The 21,835-nt window shown below is 35.1% G+C and overlaps 1 protein-coding gene across 11 annotated transcripts in view; it reads left to right on the forward strand.

The window, feature by feature from the left end:
- Positions 1-21,835, forward strand: part of MLIP (muscular LMNA interacting protein) — a 252,003-nt gene that overhangs the window by 164,999 nt on the left and 65,169 nt on the right. For 10 of the 11 annotated variants that reach the window (XR_012381939.1, XM_073905111.1, XM_073905112.1 and 7 more), the window contains 4 exons: positions 8,504-8,569; positions 8,653-8,736; positions 8,853-8,912; positions 18,982-19,026. Coding sequence is in view for 10 of the 11 variants with exons in the window: in XM_073905111.1 (XP_073761212.1) it covers positions 8,504-8,569; positions 8,653-8,736; positions 8,853-8,912; positions 18,982-19,026 (255 nt within the window). In the remaining variant the exon portion in view is untranslated. The remainder of the gene's footprint in view (positions 1-8,503; positions 8,570-8,652; positions 8,737-8,852; positions 8,913-18,981; positions 19,027-21,835) is intronic. The other variant, XM_073905117.1, reaches the window with a different exon arrangement.

Raw genomic sequence — 21,835 nt, forward strand, 5'->3', positions numbered from 1 at the left:
AGAAGCACCTATTATACTTTATTGGCATATATTCCCAAAAGAGCTTCGATTTACAGTGCTCATTCATAGTTCTTGGCTCTTAATTACGGTGTAGTGCTGAGCTCAGAAACTATTTTCTACTAAAAATCTGATTTACTAGGTCTCTTTTTAAAAACTGGGTCCCATAGTTGGCTGTGCTGAGCAAAAGATAACTACTTTGAATGAAACTATTCCTGATAACTTTACATTAGTTAAGAATCTTTAAAAATAGGATTCAAAACATTCACCATTTATGTCTCACATAGCTATAGTCCAGTTTGGTAGAAAATATATGTTTTTAATAAAAATCTTTTATTGGAGGATATTCTGAGACAACTTCACTCAAAATTAATAAATCTAAAAAAACATCAATACATTCCTGCTGGCTAAGGTGTCAAAAAGCAATCTATGGTTAGAGGCCTTTTAATGGAGATTTAATATATTTTCATTTAAATATATTTTTGTACCACAGAGAAAAAAACTCTTTATGGCTGGCAGAAGGAGTGAATCAAGATGATACATTTGACAAATAACTACTCATCAATTTAAAAAAATCAATTCTAGTAAATTTATAAGCTATTGAAACTCAAAATAACCTTTTCCCCAAATTTTAATGCAGTCTGAAAATTGCCCTATTTCAAAGTTTCAGCATTATTCACCTAATACCAGTTATCTTCCTTAATTTTCCAAGGGTTCTGGGTAGATAGTTTTTTCATTCTTTGAGTAAATTTCAATATTTTAAATGGCCTACTGAAAGTTGTGTTTGCCTATAGTAAGTTCCTACAGAGTAACCAAGATATTAACCTTATTTGATTGTGGCTGAAAAAACACCTGCTCATTACATTAACACCAATCATACGCTCAGATCTTTGATGGTAAACAAATTTAACTGAAATGCAGGAAAAAAAGTAAACTATTTGTTATTTCAAATATTCAAAGAGTTTAAACTACTTCTCTAGAACATTTTACCGAGGAAGATTACGATCATATTATTTGTATGATTCATTTATTCATTTAACTCCATTTAGTTGTTACTTTATGCTTTCAATTCATCCTAAAAGTCTTTATTGATCACATATCACTGGCTCTATCCTGGGGCTATAAAGATAAATACCATATTTTTCTGATTGTGTTAGGGACAAATGGTCCAGTTGGGTATAGATACTTGTGAAAAGTAATTATGATATAATATGCTTAAAGTATGTACAAAGTAATATGGTGCCCAAGGAGGGAATGACAGACTTTTCTTAGTATGAGGGCCAAAAATAATTCATAAAGGAATTTGATTAGGATCTTTAGGATGAATAGGAATTCTTGAAGTGAGCTGAGAGTGAAGGAAGGACAATCTAGGCAGAGTTAATAACATGAGGTTAAAGGGTAACCACAAGGTCAAAGAACTCAAGTGGTTCTTTGCGGTTGAAGAGCAACTTGCAAATGAAGACAAAATAGAAGGTATTATTGGAAAGGTGAAGAAGGGCTCCATCAAACTGCTCCCCTAAGGACTTTGTTCTTAGTCCTTGTCATTAATTTCTGACTTTTTTCTTCTCCATAATGATCATTGTAATTAGAAGCCCTGTGTGGTGTAAAGTCTAAAATTAAGGCCCCATATCATGTGCCACCTTGACATATAGTGAAATTGGAGGGGCCCTAACTTCAAGTTTCCCTCCCCACTGTCCCCCCGCCCAGATAAGGTCCCCTAACCCTCCTTATCAAACTGACCAGGTGCAGTTCCTACTGAATCAAACAAGACAATCACAACCTTCTACAGACCAGGGGACACGTACGCCACCCTCTTGATACTACAAAGCCTGCCTTCCACCACCCTTGGTTGTTTACTTTGTACCTGAGCACAGCTCTTGTGTGGACCTGTGTGGTGTGCAGCATTCTCTTCCTCTAGGCTGTGAATATATCTGACTAATAAACTGTTGGTTCCATCTGCTCAGTGGTAGGGGTCACATATTTGGCCATGTCCATAACAGCAAGGTAAATGGGTAATTAAGACACGTGTCAGAGAAAAATTAAACTATCTGAACATCAGTTAGGAGTTATCTTTATGAAATTTTCCGTTCCTGCCATCCATTTCTCATGACTAGTAAGTTTAGAGGACAAAGGAGGAAGGCAAAAGAGAAGCTTTGTATGGTAAGAAAGAGGTAATCACACACACTTTCTATTAGGTTATCATAGATAATGTTTTATATTTTGTTAATTAATCCAGAATAGTAGATTTTGCAAAAAAAAATTTCCAGACAATATTTTCTTTTGTGACTTATGAAATGAGGAGATGTAAATTCTTATTTTTAGATGTAACTTTTCTGAATTCTTAGGCATATATCCTAGGCCAAAATGACAACTAGCATCTACACATGGTTCCTGTTGGTGAAGATTAATAGTTCTGGATCTGTTATATCACTGGCTCTGTTAGAAGGGGAAAAATTGATCCTGTTGAGCCTTAGATTGCATGGTTCCAGCTGCTGTGACACTCTCTGGTCAGAATATGGGTATATCAGACTGATAATGAAGAAATGAGGAATAGAAGGTAAATCTAAATCACAGGACAGGACAGCCTGTAATTTTCAGTTGAACACAGCAATTGCATGTGATTCACCCCAAATATAAAGCTGAGCTCATAAAAAAGCAGGGGAAATCCCCAAGGGTCAAATACCAAAAGCACTTTTATATTCAGAATGCTTAGTTATTCTGAAGATATTGTGCTCACTAATGATAGGGATTGGGATTTACTATCAACTTGGTGAAGGGAGAGAAAGATTTGGGGCTGAGTGAGATGAGAACTGGAATTGCCTCCCTGTCATAAAGCCAGGGTTCTTTGAAGGGTTACACTCTCAGTTACAAGATGGATTAAAAAAAATTTGCAAAGGGAAATGACAAGCAAATTTTCTGATATCAGCCTGGGCTCACGGTAGGAAAAAAGAGAATCTTTAAACATAAGCCTACCCTGAAATGGGTTTGAAATTTGAATTTACACAGTCTCTGTGATAAAGAAGATCTGTGCTAAAAAATTAAAATTAGTTTGTTTCATTATGCTTCTAGAAATGGAAGAGTAGCTGGTGTTGGACCAGTTCTTTTGTAAATAACTCTGATAAACTGTGGGCAAAATACAAAAACATAATTGTCTGAAACTACTGGACCAAGTGACCAAGAGCAGGTAGAAACTGCAATAGATTCAACGTTTGTAAAGAGATAACAGAATTGAGTGATTTTCTAGATTTTATGAGTGTTCACCTATGGGAGGCTCCTTGTCTCTGTACCATGGCGCAAACGAAAACTCAGCAAGAAACCAGCAGGCTTACTGGATGAGGAATCAGAGAAGAGAATATAAAGTTACGCAGGATCTGGAAAGTGAGGGGAGAATCCAGGAAAAGAGTGAGTCACAGAAAGGAAGCCCCAAATGTTGCATATAAACTCTGTCCAAACCCCTGGATGACTATTGAATTACACATGTGCCTGGTAAGCCCAGCTAAGCCCAGCTAAGGATAAAATAACTGAACAGAGATTCCAGCTATTGCCCACAATCAGGGAGACAGAGTTTGGAGCTGAATTAATTGCCTGCTAAAACTAAACAACAATAACAACAAATCTAGGATTCAAAAGTTTCTAATTTCTAGACATACAAAGAAACAGGACAATGTAAGCCATCCTCAAAGAGAAAATGTAATTCACAGATATTGACCCAAAGATGTTCCAGGTGTTGCAATTAGCTAGCAAGGATTTTAAAGCTATTCTTGTAACTATCCTCAAGGGTATAAAGGAAAATATGCCGATAATGAATTATATAGGACTTCACAAAAATAGAAACTAAAATAGACTCAAATGGAAATTCTAGAGTTGAAAAATAAAATATTGGAAATAGAAAATTCAGTGTATTTGTTTAAGAAAAATTTGAAGATGCAGATGTGTCAGTGAACTTGAAGATAAATTGCTAGAAATTATCTGATTTGAATAAAAGGGGAACACAATTCAATAGATGAACAGAGTTCCAGTGACATGGGGGATATCGAAATGTAATTAGAGTCTCAGAGGGAGAGGAGAGAATGGGGCAGAAAAAATATTTGAATAACAGCTAAAATTTTTCCAAATTTGGTATAATATGTAAATGTATACTTTCTAGAAGCTCAGATAGTCCCCAAAATAATTAATTCAAAGAAAACCATGCCTGGGCATATAACAATCGAACTTCTAAAAATCAAATATAAAGAGAAAATTTTGGAAGCAGTCAGGGAAAAATAATGCATCACATACTGAGGAACAACAATACAATAACTGCTAACTTCTCATTAGAAACAGTGGAGGCCAGAAGACAATGGAATAATACCTTTAAATGCGGAAAGAGAGAAAGAGAGAGGAGAAAAACCTAAATTGTGTTGCTAGGGAAAATCCCTTCAAGAATGAAGACAAAATGAAGATATTTTCAGCTGAAAGAAGACTAAGAGAATTTGTTGATTACAGATTTGCACAACAAAGTATGCTAAAGGAAGTTTGTCAAGCTGAAGATAATAAATAATAAACTCAGAACTTCAAGAAGGAATGCAGAACATGGAAAATAATAAACATGTGGATAACTATAAAATATTATTTTGTAAAAATTCCTTTAACATACTGTAACTGTTTAAGGCAAAAATTAAAACATGATAATGTGGTGTTGGTAGCATATTTAAATGTATTTATAAAGCAATTAGAACAAAAACAAGGGTAGAGGGTGAAGAGAGCTATACAATTGCTAGATTCTTGAATAGTATGTGAATTGAATCTAGATTTTGTATTGCTTGGTTTAGGCCTTGGTATAAATAGAAAATTTTTCAAGGTTAATTTGTAAAAAAAAAAATAGTCTATAAATTTATATTTGTTTTAATGTAAGCTACATTCACTGCCACAGTGGACAAACCCTGATATTTCAGTGGCTTAACACAATCATTGTTTATTTCCTTTCCATATCACAGTTTAATAGAGTTCATTTTGGCTCTCCCACCTGAGTTCTCAGTAATTCAGTGATTTAGAAAGGTAGTCTGCTTCCATCTTGTATCTTAGTTATCTGAAGAAATGAAAGAGAGGAATGATGGAAAGTCATATCCACTCTTAGCTGCCTTGCACCAGAGGTTACGTATGACTTCTACTCACATTTATTTCCCAAGAATAAGTCACAAGCTCATACCTAAATTCTTGAGACCAAGGAAATGTATATCTGTGTCCAAGAAAATAAAAGTCTCTGATGAACACCTAGCATTTTTTTGCCACGATATCCAAATTAGTGGAGGGAAAATCAGTTAGAAAAAAACAAATTTAATCAATTAAAATATTCAAAAATGGAATAAAAATGAAGTAGGAAAAGGTAAACAAAAATAAAACAAATGTTTTGGAAACATTTAAATATGTAAGTAATTGTAATAAAAGAAATGTTAATCTCCCCAATTGAAAGACAATGGGAATTAGACTGGATCAAAAAGTGAATTCTAGACATCTGTTATTTATAAACCACTGATTTTTAATGTTTGAATGAAGGAAGTTGAAAAAAAAGAGGCAAAAAATGATGTACTAGTAAAATGCTAGTTAGAGCATTTGGTTATATCAGGCAAAATAGATATTAAGACATAAAGCATTACTGGTGAGATAAAGGGTCACTTCATAATGATAAATAATTCATGAGGGAGGATTACTTCTAATTATGAATGTAGCTAATAAAATGGCTTCAAACTATGTTGAGCAAAAATTGCTGGTATCACAGGGAGAAATTAACAGACCCACTATCATTCCCTGAGATTTGATGATACCACTTCCAATTATTGATAGAATAAGTATGCAGGAAACCCAGTAAAACCAGAGGGAATTTGAACAAAACAATGAATAATTTCAATCAGATACACACTTGCACATATGCAGAAGCCTGCAGATAACGGTTAGAAGATATTTTTTAAGCATAAATGGAATATTTACAAAACCATGTCTTAGGTTATAAATCTCAAACTCATAAAAAGTCACTATTATCAAGAAGAAATTCCCTGGCCATAATATAACTAAATTAGTAGGTAATTTTAAAATTGAGAAAAATCCTCACATTTTTAAAAATTAAAAGGGAAAACCACTTTTACATAACCAATGAATCTAAGAAATCTTAACAGAAATGTTTAAAGATGTATTGAAAATTGGATGACAGTGATAATACTACATATCATAACTTGTGAAATGCAACAAAAGGAATACATTCAGGAAGGTCAGGATAAAACCAAAAAATGTAGAAGGAAGGAATTAATGAAGATATGAACAGATATTACTTAAATGGAATATGAATATGCCAAAGATCAAAATGAAAATGTAGTCCAACTGAGAGATGAGAAATTCAACTCCTTCTCTGGAAAAGTTGATTATGTAAAAAAGTAGGTAGACACTAATAAATATTAGAGATGATAAAGGAATGGGACCAAGAGGAGACATAGGAGGCTTCTGAACTTTCCTCCTCCCACAGACACACCATATGTATAGCTATATGTGGAGCAATTCCCTCTGAGAGAAATCCAGAAACTATGTGAGTGACTCCTACCCACTGGGTGAATGAGAATATCAAAACAGGTAAAAAAAAAAAAAAAAAAAAAAAAAAAAAAAGGCTGAGACACATTGTCCTTATAAACGCCAATACTGGCACAGCTTCATGCAGTTGGGAGAGAATTTCCAACTCCTAGCTTCTCCATGAGGCGTGAAGAATTTAGACCACATATGTAGCACCCCAACTTTTAAGACTCCCGCTCAAAGGAGTGACTTACCAGGTTAGGAAAGAATTTCTTAAAGGAAACACCATCAATCACAAAGGAAAATGATGAAATCTTTGACCATCTTGCAATGAAAACCTGTGTGTGTTATCATAAGACATGGCAATCATGAAAAGGGAAGGCAAGACCGGGAGAAGACATTGCACCACATCTGACTGACAAATAATTTGCATCCAGATTATATAAAATTTTCCAACAAATGAATAAAGAGCAGACTACCCAGGAGGACAATGAGTACATATATAAAAGGAAACATGAATAACCAGTAAACACATAAAAGATGCCCAACCTCAAAAATTATTAGGCAAATTCAATGTAAAACCAAAGGGAAAAATTGTATGTATGTCAGGATGTTAACATTTTTCAAAGTCTGAGAAACAGGAACTCTCATTCATTGCAGTTATGAGTGTAAAATTATGCAATTGTTTTAAAGAACAATTTGACAATATCTGAGAAAGTTGACTATCTTTATCTTTAGTCTTAAACTACAAATATATTATAAAGATATGTGTACATGGGTGATAGTTGTTACAGTTTCTAATAGGAAAAATACAGGGCACCTTAAATACTCAGCACTAGAAGAAGTATCCATTTTGTTGTGGAATATGCATACAATGGGATATAATGTGGAGGTTAAACAACTAAATAAATAGCTATATGGAAAACAATAATAACAAGAGCAAGAGGAAACTTTCAGAGGTGATGGACGTATTTATGGCAATAGACTATGGACATGGTTTCATGGATATATACTTGTTTCCAAACACATCAGTTGCATACATTAAATAGGTGCAGCTTTTTTTTGGTATGTCAACCATACCATAATAAAGTGGTTTAAAACTAGCAAACAAACACAAAAAATTTCCAGAAGCATATGCTGTATGTACATGAAATTAGAAGAATTGCACAACATAAACTTATATATTGTTTAGTGATGTATAAATATATTGATATGTTTTAAAAATTAAAGACATACACATGATGATAAACACAAAATTCTCAGGTGCATGTGGAAGATGAAAAAGCAAGCAGGGAGGAATACACACTGGCTTCCATTGTTTTGTAATCTTTAATTATTCTCAATGGAGTACCTACACTCTACAGAGGGTCCTCTTAGTTTCTCCCGTCTGAACTCCATACCTCAAGTAGATATATGAACTATATCACAATAAGTAAAAAATATGTTTCAAAAGAGTTGGATGTCATTTGAGGCCAAGTCTGATGAATAAAGTCGCCAAAACTTTTTGCATATAAATGATTAAAAATGAGGCAGGTTCCTCTCTTGCGTGTGCATGTTTCTTGTTAAACTGACCCTGAAGCATTTCCTCAAAAATAGTTTTTGTAGTATTTTGATGTATGGCTACATCATTATTTCTGTGTGTAACTTCCCAAAGTGACTTTTTTGAAGGGGACAAGGCTCATCTGGATGGATAATGTGTCCAAGTTCCAGTATGTATGTTAAAAAGCTCAGCTTCCTTTCTTTATTTCAACACCTTATATTGGAGATACTTATTACATTGGCGAAACTAGACAGATGTGAGCAATGCCTCCATGCCAAATAATAACTCATCATCAAGTGATTCAGAGTCTTTCTTTTTTTTTTTTTCTGTTTTGAAATATTGAGATACAGGGCTTTCTTTGAAGAGACTTTCTACTCCATGTATATTTGACTAAAAGCCTCACATGAGAACTATTTCATTTATCACTAGGCACTCGATGAACCAGCCAAGACTGAAAGTGTCTTCAAGGACAACACGTTAGACCCACCTCTGGAGGTAATGACTTCAGATTACCCATGCTTTTGAAACAAAATCCCGAAACTCATTGCTAACTCAGTACCTGGTTTCAATTCTTCCAGTTTTGTTTTCCTGCACAGCTCAGGCAGCAAACTGAAGAGCTCTGTGCTACCATTGATAAGGTCTTACAGGATTCCTTGTCTATGGTAATGCCCTAGACTAGACTGTGCAATTCAAACATTTGCTTCGCTTCTCTTCATTTTCCTCTGTTTGAGTATGATGCATCTTAGGTTTGTCCTTCTTTTTCCTTTTTATTTTCCAGCATTCTTCTGATTCTCCTTCAAGTTCCTCACAGACATTGTTGGGTTCTGACACAATGAAAGTATGTATATATTTAATAAAATTTGCTGAACCATAAGAGTGACTAGATCAATGGTTTTAAACTGCAGGTTAAGGCCCCGTAGTGAATTGGGAAGTCAATTTAGTTGAATAGCAACCAGCATCTTAAAAACACAAGAGTAGGAATGTAAAATATCAGACTCTATTACAAGTAGTGAGTAGCAGTGTTGATATATGTTTCAATTTGTTTACATGTATGTATGTAAGTATGTATGTATAGGGTTACAAAGTAAAATTTATTACTAACTGTGTGTTAAGTTCAAAACAGTTTGAAAGCCAAACTATCAGACTTTGTCCTTATACGTTGGCATTTTAAGAACCGCATATAGAATTTGTGGCTTATCCTTATCTCATACCATAGCTTCAGTACTTATGTAATTCACAGTCACTTAGAATTGCAGAAGTGGGAAAGGAAGTAGACTGAAGTTACGTTAGGCTAAGAGCTTTCATACAGGTATTATTTCTGGAACTTTTTTCCTTTTGGTAGACTAAGCTTATTTTGTTGTTCTTTGACTCAAAGGAACAGAAACCTGGGTATTTTAGATTGTTAGGATACTTCTAAGTCATTAATTCTTGTAATTGAGTATTAACTTATTTCCTTCTAATGTAGTCATTTTCATTTGTTGGAATAAAATACATTTCTCCAAAGTATTTTTTAAATATTTAATACAGATCTACTCACTAAATTTTCAAAATGGTTGTGGCTTTTTCTTTATAATTGTTAGGGTTTTTTGGTTAGCTGTATTTTCACTCTTGGAGTGAGTATAAATACTTTTTTCAGGTTCCCTTTAAAAGTTGTACATTGTGTATACAAAGCAGGTTTCAAGTGTACAGAATTGCTTATAACTAGAAGAGTATCTAAATTTTTGATTGGATTGTCAAAACTACAATTATCCATTAATAATGACATAGGAACTCAGTAACCAATAATCATCAATATTAAGAAATTATATTTTAGCAGAGAGGACCTACAAATAGATAATTGTAGTTATATTTATTTCATTATATAGTCTTTAAATCTTTTAATCTAAAAATATGAAATATTGTTTGATTTCCCTGAGGCTATATAAATCTTAAAATATATTTTTATTCTATTTGTTGAATGTATAAAAAGTACTTTATATTTTATAATAGGAATAGGACTTAAGTAGTAATATGTGAATAATAACATATATTATTGATTTATTTAACAAATATTTAATGCTTATAGTATTAAAAATACATTGTTCTAGGTCACTAAATTTAAGACAACTGTTTTATTCAACAAGTATTTATTAAGTGCCCTTACCTCCTCTCCTCTGGCCACAATCAGTTTGTTCTCTGTATTTATGAGTTTTTTCTGCTTTTGTTTATTTGTTTGCTCATTTGTTTTGTTTTTTAGACTCCACATATATGTGAAATCATATGGTATTTGTCTGTCTGACTTATTTCACTTAGCGTAATATTCTCAAGGTCTTCCCATGTTGTTGGCAAGTGACATAGTAAGACTTGAAAATCAACAGTACTCATTGATCCATGAGCTGCAGAATGAATGTTGTAATAGCAGTCGTGACAACAACATTCATCTTGCTGTGCATCTCCATCAGGGCTCTTGGGTGACCAGTTTTGTCAGTGAACAGTGATATTTTGAAAGGAATCGTTCTTTCTGAGCAGTAGGTCTCAACAGTGGGCTTCAGATAGGCAGTCAACCATATTATAAACAGACATGCTGTCATCTAGGCTTTGTTCCATTTATAGAGCATAGGCAAAGTAGATTTAGCATAATTCTCAAGGATTATTCCTAGGATTTTCAGAATCATCAATGAGCACTGGCTTCAACTTAGAATCACTAGCTGCATTAGCCCCTAACATCTGAGTTAGCCTGTCCTTGGAAGCTTTGAAGCCAGACATTGACTTTTCCTCTCTAGCTATGAAAGTCCTAGATGGCACCTTCTTCTAATGTAAGGCTATTTCGTCTACATTTAAAATCTTCTGTTTAGTGTAGCACCTTCATTAATTAGCTAGCTCTTCTGAATAATTTGCTGCAGCATCTACATCAGCACTTGCTGCTTCACCTTGTACTTTGATGTTGTGGACTTGGCTTCTTTCCTTAAGCCTCATGAACCCACCTCTGCTGGCTTCAAGCTTTTCTTCTGCAGCTTCCTTACCTCGCTTGGCCTTCAGAGAATTGAAGAGAGTTAGGGTCTTGCTCTGGATTAGGCATTGGCTTAAGGGAATGTTAGTGGCTATTTGGTCTTTTATCCAGATCACAAAATCTTTCTCCATATCAGCAATAAGGCAGTTTCTCTTTCTTTCTCTTTCACTCATATGTTCACTGGAGTAGCACTTTTAATTTCCTGCAACAACTTCTCCTGTGCATTCACAACTTGGCTGTTTGGCATGAGAGGCCTAGCTCTGGCTCTGTCCTGGCTTTCAACATGCTTCCTCACTAAGTTGAATCATTTCTAGCTTTTGATTTAAAGTGAGAGATGTGCAACTCTTCCTTTTACACGAACACTTAATGTTCTTAACTGACCTAATTTCAATTTTGTTATATCTCAGGGAATAGGGAGACCCAAGGTGAGGGAGAGAAACTGAGGAATAGCTGTTGGGACAGTCAGAACACAGACAACATTTATAGATAAAGTTTGCCATCTTATATGGGCATGGTGCGTGGCACTCCAAAACAATTACAATTGTAACATCAAAGATTACTGATCACAGATCATCATAACAAATATAATAATAATGAAAAAGTTTGAAATATTGTAAGAATTACCAATATATGACGCAGAGGCACAAAGTAGCAAATGTTGGAAAATGCGCTGATAAACTTGCTTGTCACAGGGTTGCCACAAACCTTCAATTTGTGAAAAACACATTATCCACAAAGCACATAAAGTGAAGCACAATAAAACGAGGTACACTTATATTTGTCATGGTGTAAAGTTTGGATTCCATGGGAAATGGGAAGATACAAAAATATGGGGGGAATAATATGAAACCATTGAAAATGATCATGATGGCTCCTGTGGGGGGCTCTTGAGGTCAGAGGAGCAGTCAGTGATGATGCCTAGATGGGGTGGGCTCAGGGGAGCCAGAGGGAAGCATGTGGGTTTGTGAGAGATATTTTAGGCTTGCTGTGGGGTTGGATGTGAGTAGTGAAGGAGAGAAGAATCATGGTTGAACTCCAGGTTTCTGCCTTGAGCATAGACAACCATGCAGAAGGCAGAGTGTGGAGGAGGGACGAGGGTTATGTTCATTTTGGACAGGATGAGTTTGAAGTGTGTATCAGGGGGCCTTAAACTAGTGTGTCTGGAGCTAGTAGGAGAGATCTGGGGATGATGCACACATCAATGTTGTGAGTGCCCTACAGAGAGCTCCGAGGAACAAAACATTGCAGGTCCAATAAAGAGGGTGGAGGAGAAGCCAGCAGAGGAGATGAAATGTCCATTATTATAAGAGGAAAATCCGAACTATGTGGTAACATGGAAGCTACAAGAGGAGAGTATTTAAGAGAATATAATCGTGGTAATTGCTGCGGAGAGCAAGACAAAGATAAAGCTAGAGTACTGTTTATTAGGTTTGATTTATATATTTTGAACCTGTGTTGCTATTGCTTATGTGTGGTGTTCATTCTCATCTTTTTTATTTTTATAACCTTTTCTAGCATATGTAATCCTTTTTAGCTTGAGGTTGTTCTTCTTAATCTAGTATGAAAACAGTGACCCCATGTAAGTAATATATATATATGTAATTTTCAATTCATGTTTTCTTAGATATATCTTTTGTTACTATTTTCTATTACTTTTTTTACGAATTTCTATTACTTAATTTTTGTGTTTTTTTTTTTTAATTTTTTTGTGCCCTCTGGTCTAATTATTTTCAGGACAAAATATTTCTGGATATCACTTTTATATTCAATCCAGAGAATCTGTTTATCTGGAATTCTGTCTTTTTTTTTTTTTTTTTAACTTTCCTGCTTTCCTTCTAGTATTTTGACATTTACCGATCTGAAAATTTTAAAAATTTTGACTATTTTACTTTACATTTTTGTTCCTTTTCTTAGTTACACATAAATTCTTAAAGATAATAATTATGTTTATTTTCCTATCAATTTTAAACCTTGAAATATCTTTGTTATATTTTTCTTGATATCTTCTTTATTTAGATCCTGATTTCTCACACATTGATAGCTTTCTCCTGGATTAATTTTTTTTCTTGGTGGAATCTTGCTGAAAATTATATACAACAAGGTGGTTTTGTGTTGATTCTGTGGCCTGTGTTTTTGAGACTATCTTTATTTTGCTCTTTCATTTAAATTAAGTTTTGTTGAACAGAAAATTATAGGTCCTATCTCTTCACACTTTTTCACCCTAGGTTCTTTTTCTTCAACAACATACTTGTGAAGTATTTTGCCTGCATGATATTTACTCCTCTGCTACAGAGTGATCATTTACAGTATGGCTCTGTAATCTTTTAGAATTTTTTTTTTTTTTTGGCTGTCCAACTCTTACTTCTTTATTAAGTTTTTTATTTTAATTCTGGTATAGTTAAATATATTAGTGTTATATTAATTTTAGGTGTACAATATAGTTCTATATAACACCCAGTGCGCATCGCAATAAGTGCACTCCTTAATCCCCACCACCTATTTAACCCATCCCCACACCCACCTCCCCTCTGGTAACCATCAGTGTGTTTTCTAGAATTAAGAGTCTGTTTCTCCTGTAATACTGTGTTGTGATGAGCACTGGGTTTTTTACACAACTAATGAATCATTGAACACTACATCAAAAACTAATGGTGTACTATATGTTGGCTAACTGACCATAATAAAAAAAATTTAAAAAGAGTCTGTTTCTTGGTTTGTAGAATTTCATCTTTATCTATAATATGACTGATTTTTCTTATAATGTAAATGTGCATTTTTTTTCTCTTACATGTCTGGATTGGTACTCTCTGTGACCTCCCCTTTGAAGTTTTCAATCTTTTCTGTTCCTCACATTCAGGATAACTTTTAATCATTAGTTTTCAAATGTTTCTTCCTCCTGGGACTCTTATAAAGTGATTTTGTCACTTTTGTTTCTGTTTTCCATAAGCCTTAATCTTTATATATATTTTTCTATTTATTGCTTCCTAATTCCTTCAAGGGGATTCCTTGATTTGATATTTCAGTTCAAGAATTTGCTCAGTATGTATTCTGTGCTTCAATTTCTATGTTATTTATTATGTCGGATACAGTTCTTTTTAAAGTCATGCACTGTATGGTGACTAATGTAATAAAAAAATAAAGTCATGTTTATTGAGGTATGGTTTACCCACTGTTAAATTTACCCTTTCAGTGTACACTTCTATGGGTTTTCGCAAAGCATAATACAGTTGTTTAACCACTACCACGTCTGAAGTACAAAACACTTCCATCAGATGAAAAAGTTCCCTTGTGCTCCTTTAGAGTATGTCCCTCCCTCCAACCCAAGTGCTGGACAGCTACTAACCTTTACTCTGTTTCTGTACTTTTACCTTTTCAAGAATGCCATATAAATAGAATCATACAGTATGTAGTCTTTTGAGTCTGGCTGTTTATACATAGTAGAAGGCAGTTGAGATTCCTCCATGTTTTTGCATGTATCAATACTTAATTTGTTTTCATTGCTGAGTAGTATTCTGTCATATGGTTGTACCATATGTTAACTATTCACCAGCTGATGGACAATTGGGTTATTTCTACTTAGGTGCTATTACTAATAGAGCTGCTAAGAACACTTATAAACAAGATTTTGTATGGACATGTTTCTCTTGTGTAAAAACTTAGGAGAGGAATGACTGCACCATTGTTTTTCTCCTACAGCATTAACATTTTTCAGATGTGTTATTAGTTTTCCATGGAAACTCAAAGTTCTTGGAGCATGTAGGCTAGCTTGGCTGTATGTGTGCCTGATGCCTGACGTGGAAGACACGAAAGCCTAGTGCCTAGGATTTGCCAGTTCTGCCAAGTTTTGTCTTTTGTTTTTGTTTTTGTTTTATGAAGAACAGAAAGAACTTGTGTGTCAGGCTGTAGAAATCTGTAATGTCAACCATCCCCCCCTTGGTGACAGTATCCCTCATCTTTGCCTCCCTGAACCTTTGCTTATGGCACTCCACACTCCTCTTCAAATAGCTGTTTCCATTGTCATCCTCAAGGAAGGCATCAAGAACTGTCCAGTTGTCCAAACCTATGCTTAACTCTCCCCTTTTCCCCCCAGCCAGGCTGAAGGGCCATCTTGATATCATCCTCAGAGATACTTTTCACCATCCTCAAATTTTGCTCCCTCACATCACACCTCTGCTGTCCTTATAACTCTGATGTTGAAAAGTGGCATGTGGTGAGAAAGCAGAGGCAGAGTATGTAAAACAAACAGACAGAAACAACTACTTGGAAATGTTGGGCTGTGAAAGGGAGAAGGAAATTGGGTCTGAAGTAGGGTCAAGGAAGAATTTTTGGTTTGCTTTTTAAAGGTGAAAATGACAAGAGCATGTTGGCATGGGGTAGATTCATTAGAGGGGAGGTACTGATTATACAAAAGAAAGGGAGTTCCTGAGGGATGAAAATCCCTCAAATGACATAGAACCTACAGCCTAATTCAAGTAAGAGTCCTTTGATTAAAAGCTGGAAATGTCTGCCATTCTAACAGGACAGAAAACAGAGGAAATGTCAGGTACAGTGCAAACGTCTTTGTAGGTGGATGGGGGGAAAATGAAGAATTGTATAACTCATATTTTTAGTTATTCAGTTGCTAACACCTTTCAGTGAAAAAAGGTTTAAGATTATTAACTGAGATTAAAGAGCAACCTTATGATGGGGAAGAGATTGGTAAAGAAAAAGTTGAAAACCATTATGTGTTCTGCTTTCAGTTCTTCCTTCATTCCCTCATAAATCCCTTCCATTCAGGTTTTTGTCCCCACTGTGCTGCCCACACCACTTTCCCCAGGTTCCCATTGCTCTAAACTCAGCCCTGGTCAGAGCTGACATATCTGCAGAATTATCTGCAGAATTAGAGATAGGTGTCACTCCCTCCTATTTGGCACACGTTCCTCTGGTGCCTTCCAGGACACTGTGCTCTCTCAGCTTTTGTCCTACATCACTTGCCATTATTATTTCTTAGGTTCCTTTGCTGGCTCATCCTCTTCTTCCCAAACTATGAATGCTAGAGTGCTGCTGGACTCAATCCTTGGGCTTCACATTCCTCTCTATATTCACGCCTTTTGTGTTTTGAACAGCAAGTGTATGCTGACAACTCTCAAATTTGCATCTCTAGTCCAGGATTATCCCCCAAATTCCCTTCTCCCAAATATCTATTCTCTGTTTCCATTTAGGTTCCTAATAAATATCTGAAAAATTAAAGTCTAGATTTCTTCCCACAAACACTATTTCATATCCTGCCTTCCCATCTCCATCTATCAATTCTTATCTTTCATTTGCACAAGGCCAGAAACTTTTGTGTCAAGTTTTATTCTCTTTCTCTCATATTCTACATCTCTATTAGAAACCCTATTGCTGTAGATTTAAAATATATGTAGAATATGATTATTTCATGCTTTCTGAACTGCTGAGCCATCCTCATGTTTTGCTGGATAGTGCAATAGTTTTTGTCCTCAACCCTGCCTCACTATGATTCATTTTTAACACATCAAAGAGAGAGATCCTTTTTCAAGCATAAGTCAGATTATGGCCCCCCCATGGCTGAAAACCAGCAGTGCTTACACATTTCCTTTAGATATAAATCAGAGTCCTTACAAGCTCCTGGAAGGGCTTCTATGATCTGGTCTCCCAGCCCTTCCGTCACAGCTCCCCTGCTCTACCTGCTTCCTTGCTGTGCCTCGAATGTGCCAGTCATGTTCTTGCCTCAGCACATTTTGTCCTGTTTTCAAATCAGTTATATCACTTTTTATAGTTTCTAGTTCCTTGTAAAAAATTGCAAGCTTAACTTTTATCTCAGAAAAAGCATGGGTAAGTGTGTTGTTTTTGGTCTGGTTCTAAGAAAACAAATTTCTGGATTCTCTGTGCGTGTTTTTTGATTGTTCGTTATTTTTGCTCATTTTCACTCACATTGTCTTACCTCTTTGTGTGTCTGAATCTGAATGTGTGTTGGATATTTTACTCAAAAGTTTATTTATAGAAACTATTTGAGGGCTCAGATGATATTATCTTACCACAGAGAGCCTTTTCTTTGCTTCTGTCAGACACCGGGAGCATTAGAAAGGAAGGATTACTTAATTTAAGGTTTGGGGATGATTTTTTTTCCAAACAATTGTTTTCAATGATTTGAGGCAAGCCTGAGGACTATGTGAGGTCTTCTAGATTGGTCTTAGTCCTGAGGCTCAGTCTATTCTTGGTGGGTCATGGATTCTGACTTTTATCTCCCTACACCTTTGAGACCGTCAAAAGTTTGGATCAACTTCTCAAGCAACTCAACAATGTTTGCAAACATCTTTAGGATAAAAGCCAGTCTCAGGTGCTTGATTCATGTCTTTGGATTCCCATCTTCTCCTGATCTTGGTCCCAAATTCTTTTTTTGCTTATTAGCTCATTGATGTTTTTAATAAATAATATGTCAATATTGTTTTAAATATTTTACCCAACTTTTTGTTTCTTTTGAAAGGATTGCTTTGAGTCCTTGAACAACCATTCTCAGAGGTGGAAATCCACTTTGAGAACTTTACATTTGTTCCACCTTGTTGAAATGCTCTTTGTTTAGATATGTACATGTCCAGCTCCCTCACTTTCAAATCTTAGCCCAAACATCACCTTCTGTAGATTGACCATCCTACTTGAAATTGTAAGCCCTCAGCACTCTTGACTTTCTTAACACCTGGGTTGTCTAAAAGAAATAAGCTATGTGGCAGAAGCAAAGATTTTCTCTAAAAGAATATATTACCGAAGGCTTTAAATTATTTGTATTCTTTTTTGTTGCATAACACATGGTATAATATATGGTATGATTTACTTCCAACATACATTATAATTTACTTATTTATTATTTTATTGTTTATATTCTCTCCTGCTAGAATGTAAGCTCCCCAAGGACAGGGCATCTTTCTTTGTCTGTTTTGTTTAGTGTTAAACTGAAGGGTGTAGAAAATTCCTCGCACACTGTAGATATACAGTAAGTATTTGCTGAGGAGATGAATGAATCAAATAACCCATCTCATTTCAGAAGGTGGGAGAGTGGGCTTACAAGAGAAAAATTAGGGGATCACAGTGTAGTATTGAATACTCATTTGAAGTTGATGACCATTAATTTATAATGAAATCAATTAGCTTGGTTGAGAGAGTTTCCCCACAATGTTTTGCTTTTCAGGTTTAGAGAAAATAGATGATAAGGTCCATCCAGAGCTGTTGTTTTCTTTTCTCTTCTTTTATTTTTTTTTTAAGGTGAGTTTGTCATATGGAGAGAGGGAGGCAAGAGAAATTAAGATGTTAAAACAATTAAGAATATGAAATATATGTGAACTAAGAGGTAATAACACCACAATTGACCTGGTAAAACTCACTGATTTTGAAGTCTCAATGATGCTAAAGGAATGTTGTACTGGGGACATTTGAGAAGTGAATGGGAAATAGAGTTCTTAGAGTAGGATGCCCAGAATTGAAATGTCACAGATTTCCCATTTTATTTATGAAAGCAAAAATCTAGGAATGATCCTGAGAGTAGATGAGTGAAATGGAATGGATGAAAACACCTTTGGAGATGAGTGGCTTAAAGAAGTGAGAGTATAGAGAATTCCATGTGAATTTTGACAATGGCAAAAATCACATAAGGGGCCATTATGATCAACAAATGGATGTCATCAGTAAATACGGGAAAATTTACCAGAAAGTTGATAGATAATGGCAATGAAAAGAATAATGAAATGATGTAGTTTAATGAAATAATTTTCAAAAGGACAGGGGCTTTGTACAGAAGAGAGAGCGGAATGGTCAGAAAGTCTTAATAGCAAAAAAAAAAAAGGTGAACACTTATCCCAGAAGTCAAATCTTTCACTATTTTTGTGGTTACTTCAGTAGTATAATTATTTTTCTTTTCAAACAGATGCCTACAACTCTTCCGAGAGCAGCTGGTCGAGAAACCAAATATGTAAGTCCCTTCAAAATGATACATACTGCTTTTTAAATGGGTACATGTGTATGCTTTGGAGGGAACTCAGTTATACAGTCATTAAAATTGAATTAGCTGATATTTTTCATAAGTGGAAAGGGGTAGGATCTTCCACCCAGATGTGGAAAATGAGGTTATGTCAGGTAAGTTTATTGAATAAATTCCTTCTTAAGTGAGGTCTAGTTTGATTAGTTTGGCTAAATAAAATGGAACTCCAACACCTGCTTTCTGTCTTTCTAATTATCAAAGCTTAGATGACACTTTCATTTTTGTAAAGGTTTATTGTTCTTATAAAGGAGTCAACTCATATACTTGAAACATTAAGATTTGTCAATTTCCAACAGGATGGCCAGGTTAGCTGGTTTTGACTAGTTTGTTGCTTTCTTTTTCATTTAAATTATTGTCAAATAAACCAGTTTCCACTTATGAGCAAAAATAGATTAATAGATTTGTAGATACAGACTCACACACTTGATTCAGTTAGTTACGTGGAGCTGGCTCTGAATGTCCTTGGCGCACACACGTAGCCCCACCCTGTTTCCACTCTTTATTCACCTCATAATCCATCATGTGGCCAACTTCTGCTTCTGATCGAATATCTTCAATAGAAACAAGATTTTCTCCTAAGCAAGTGTTTGGTTTTTAGTTTAAAACAAAACAGTAAATTTCTTTTAAGTTATACCTTATATTTTCTAATATGCTCTTTTCATCATCATCATCATCAAGAATACATAGTTTTTAATTGCATATTTTGTGACATATCTTCTTTCCAATTTATGTATTTCTGTCTTATTTGGATCTCCCTAAGGCAAATAATAAACTGGATGAAATCACTGAATTTTATCACATTTAGGAAATGATGTTTAGAGGGTATGGATAGGAACACTGCTTAGAGTATTTTTCTAGAAGCTTTCACTCTTTTGTCTTTATTGAAAAACATGTGGAGTAATACTTAAAGGAGTAGAGACATTTAGTAGCCTGTACCCAAGGTTAAATCATAACGTGTCTGTTTGCTATCTGATCCTCATAAAATAACTTAACCTCTCTATGCCTTAGTTTTTTCATCTATAAAATTGGGAAACTAATAATTGCCTGATGTATAATTCATATTGGTTAATGTATGAAAGGCCCTTGATATAGTCCTGACATACAGGAGTAAATAATAGTTTTTCCCTTTCTTCCTCTTATTTTCCTTTGCTTTTACCTTCATCTATGCCTCCCCCTTTCTCTTCCTCCTTCCTATCTTGGGAAGAGTAGAAGTGCCATGATTTAGTGGAGTTCCTTGATTCTGAAGTTGAATACAAGAAACGAAAGTTCCCTAAAGATGTTTCAGTACTTTTTGTGACTAATACGTGCTACAAGAGCCAGACCCAGGAAAAAATAGCTGTGAATTTTTGCTTTTTCATCTTTCTTTTTCACCTACTCCTACCTGTCACCAAAGTGCCTCTGATGGAGACTCATTTACAAGAAGATGGGGAGGGCGCCTGGGTGGCTCAGTTGGTTAAGCGACTGCCTTCGGCTCAGGTCATGATCCTGGAGTCCCTGGATCGAGTCCCGCATCGGGCTCCCTGCTCAGCAGGGAGTCTGCTTCTCCCTCTGACCCTCCCCCCGTCTCATGTGCTTTCTCTCTCATTCTCTCTGTCTCTCAAATAAATAAATAAAATCTTTAAAAAAAAAAAGAAGATGGGGAGGGGCTGGTACTTCCTCTCAGCCCTCCCTGGGGGTGGTTAATTTGGTAGCAATTGGAATAATTCTGGAGGGGCTGCTTCAAGCTCCATAGTTAGAGTTTATTTCAAATTATTCTTCAATAAGTTATCAGACTTAATTAAAGTGGGTTAACATTTGCCCTAAACTTTTTGAGAGCATTTGAGTCATTCAAAGTTAACACTGAGTCATCAAATAGATTTAGTATAGACTAGACCAAATACGAACTCTGATTCAGATAAGATTCTTGACTTTGATTACATTAGGTTTCTTGAGTGAGAAGCTTTATTTTTAACTTTCTCTTACAACATGACATTTGAATTTTTCTTTGTGAGACCTCAAATATGTCCATGTCTTTTGGAAGACTATCAAGGGTAATTTCATGGTGGAATGTGAAACCTAGTTCTGTGGTGCCAAATCATAGGGAAATCACATTTCTAAATATTTCACTACAGTTATTATATTTACTAAGTCATGTCTGATACATTCATTTTGAGAAGAAAAAAATGAAATTTTAGAGCAGAAGTCCACCTTAGCTATAAGTGTTGGTCTCCTGTGAACAATCTATTTTAAATACAGTATGTTGTGATTTTAAAAGTAGAATGACATTAATATTTTCTTCTAGAAATTCTAATATTCATATTGCCTGAACTACAAGATACCTTATCTTAAGGTATCTTGGATAGCTTTCGCTCAATTAATTAATTAATCTTTTACTATATTCTTCTCTCTTTCTCTACCATGGGAAACTCAAAAGCAAATCTGAGAAGTCTTTTCAGTATTTCACCACCTCTGTTCGAACTTTGAAGGAAGTACGCATCTTCGCAGGATATACCTGCTGGGTCTTGGTGTGTCATTGACTGTAGAAATTCTTAGATTCGATTAGAAAACAGGGATCCATAGTTTACCAACTCCTGCACCACAGAGGAAAAAAGAGAAGACTTAGATGAGAGCCAGGGAAAAAAGTATTGTGATATATGAGAATATCCTTGACAGATTAGCACAGACTGCTCAAAATCCGTATCTCTGGGGGATTCATAGTATATAATCTATGAATCACAACTAGTAGAAAACTTAGTCAGAA

The sequence above is a fragment of the Callorhinus ursinus genome, unplaced genomic scaffold (genome assembly GCF_003265705.2).
Source record: "Callorhinus ursinus isolate GAN/ISIS: 27379988/994484 unplaced genomic scaffold, GSC_fseal_2.0 scaffold22, whole genome shotgun sequence".
Classification (NCBI taxonomy): domain Eukaryota; kingdom Metazoa; phylum Chordata; class Mammalia; order Carnivora; family Otariidae; genus Callorhinus; species Callorhinus ursinus.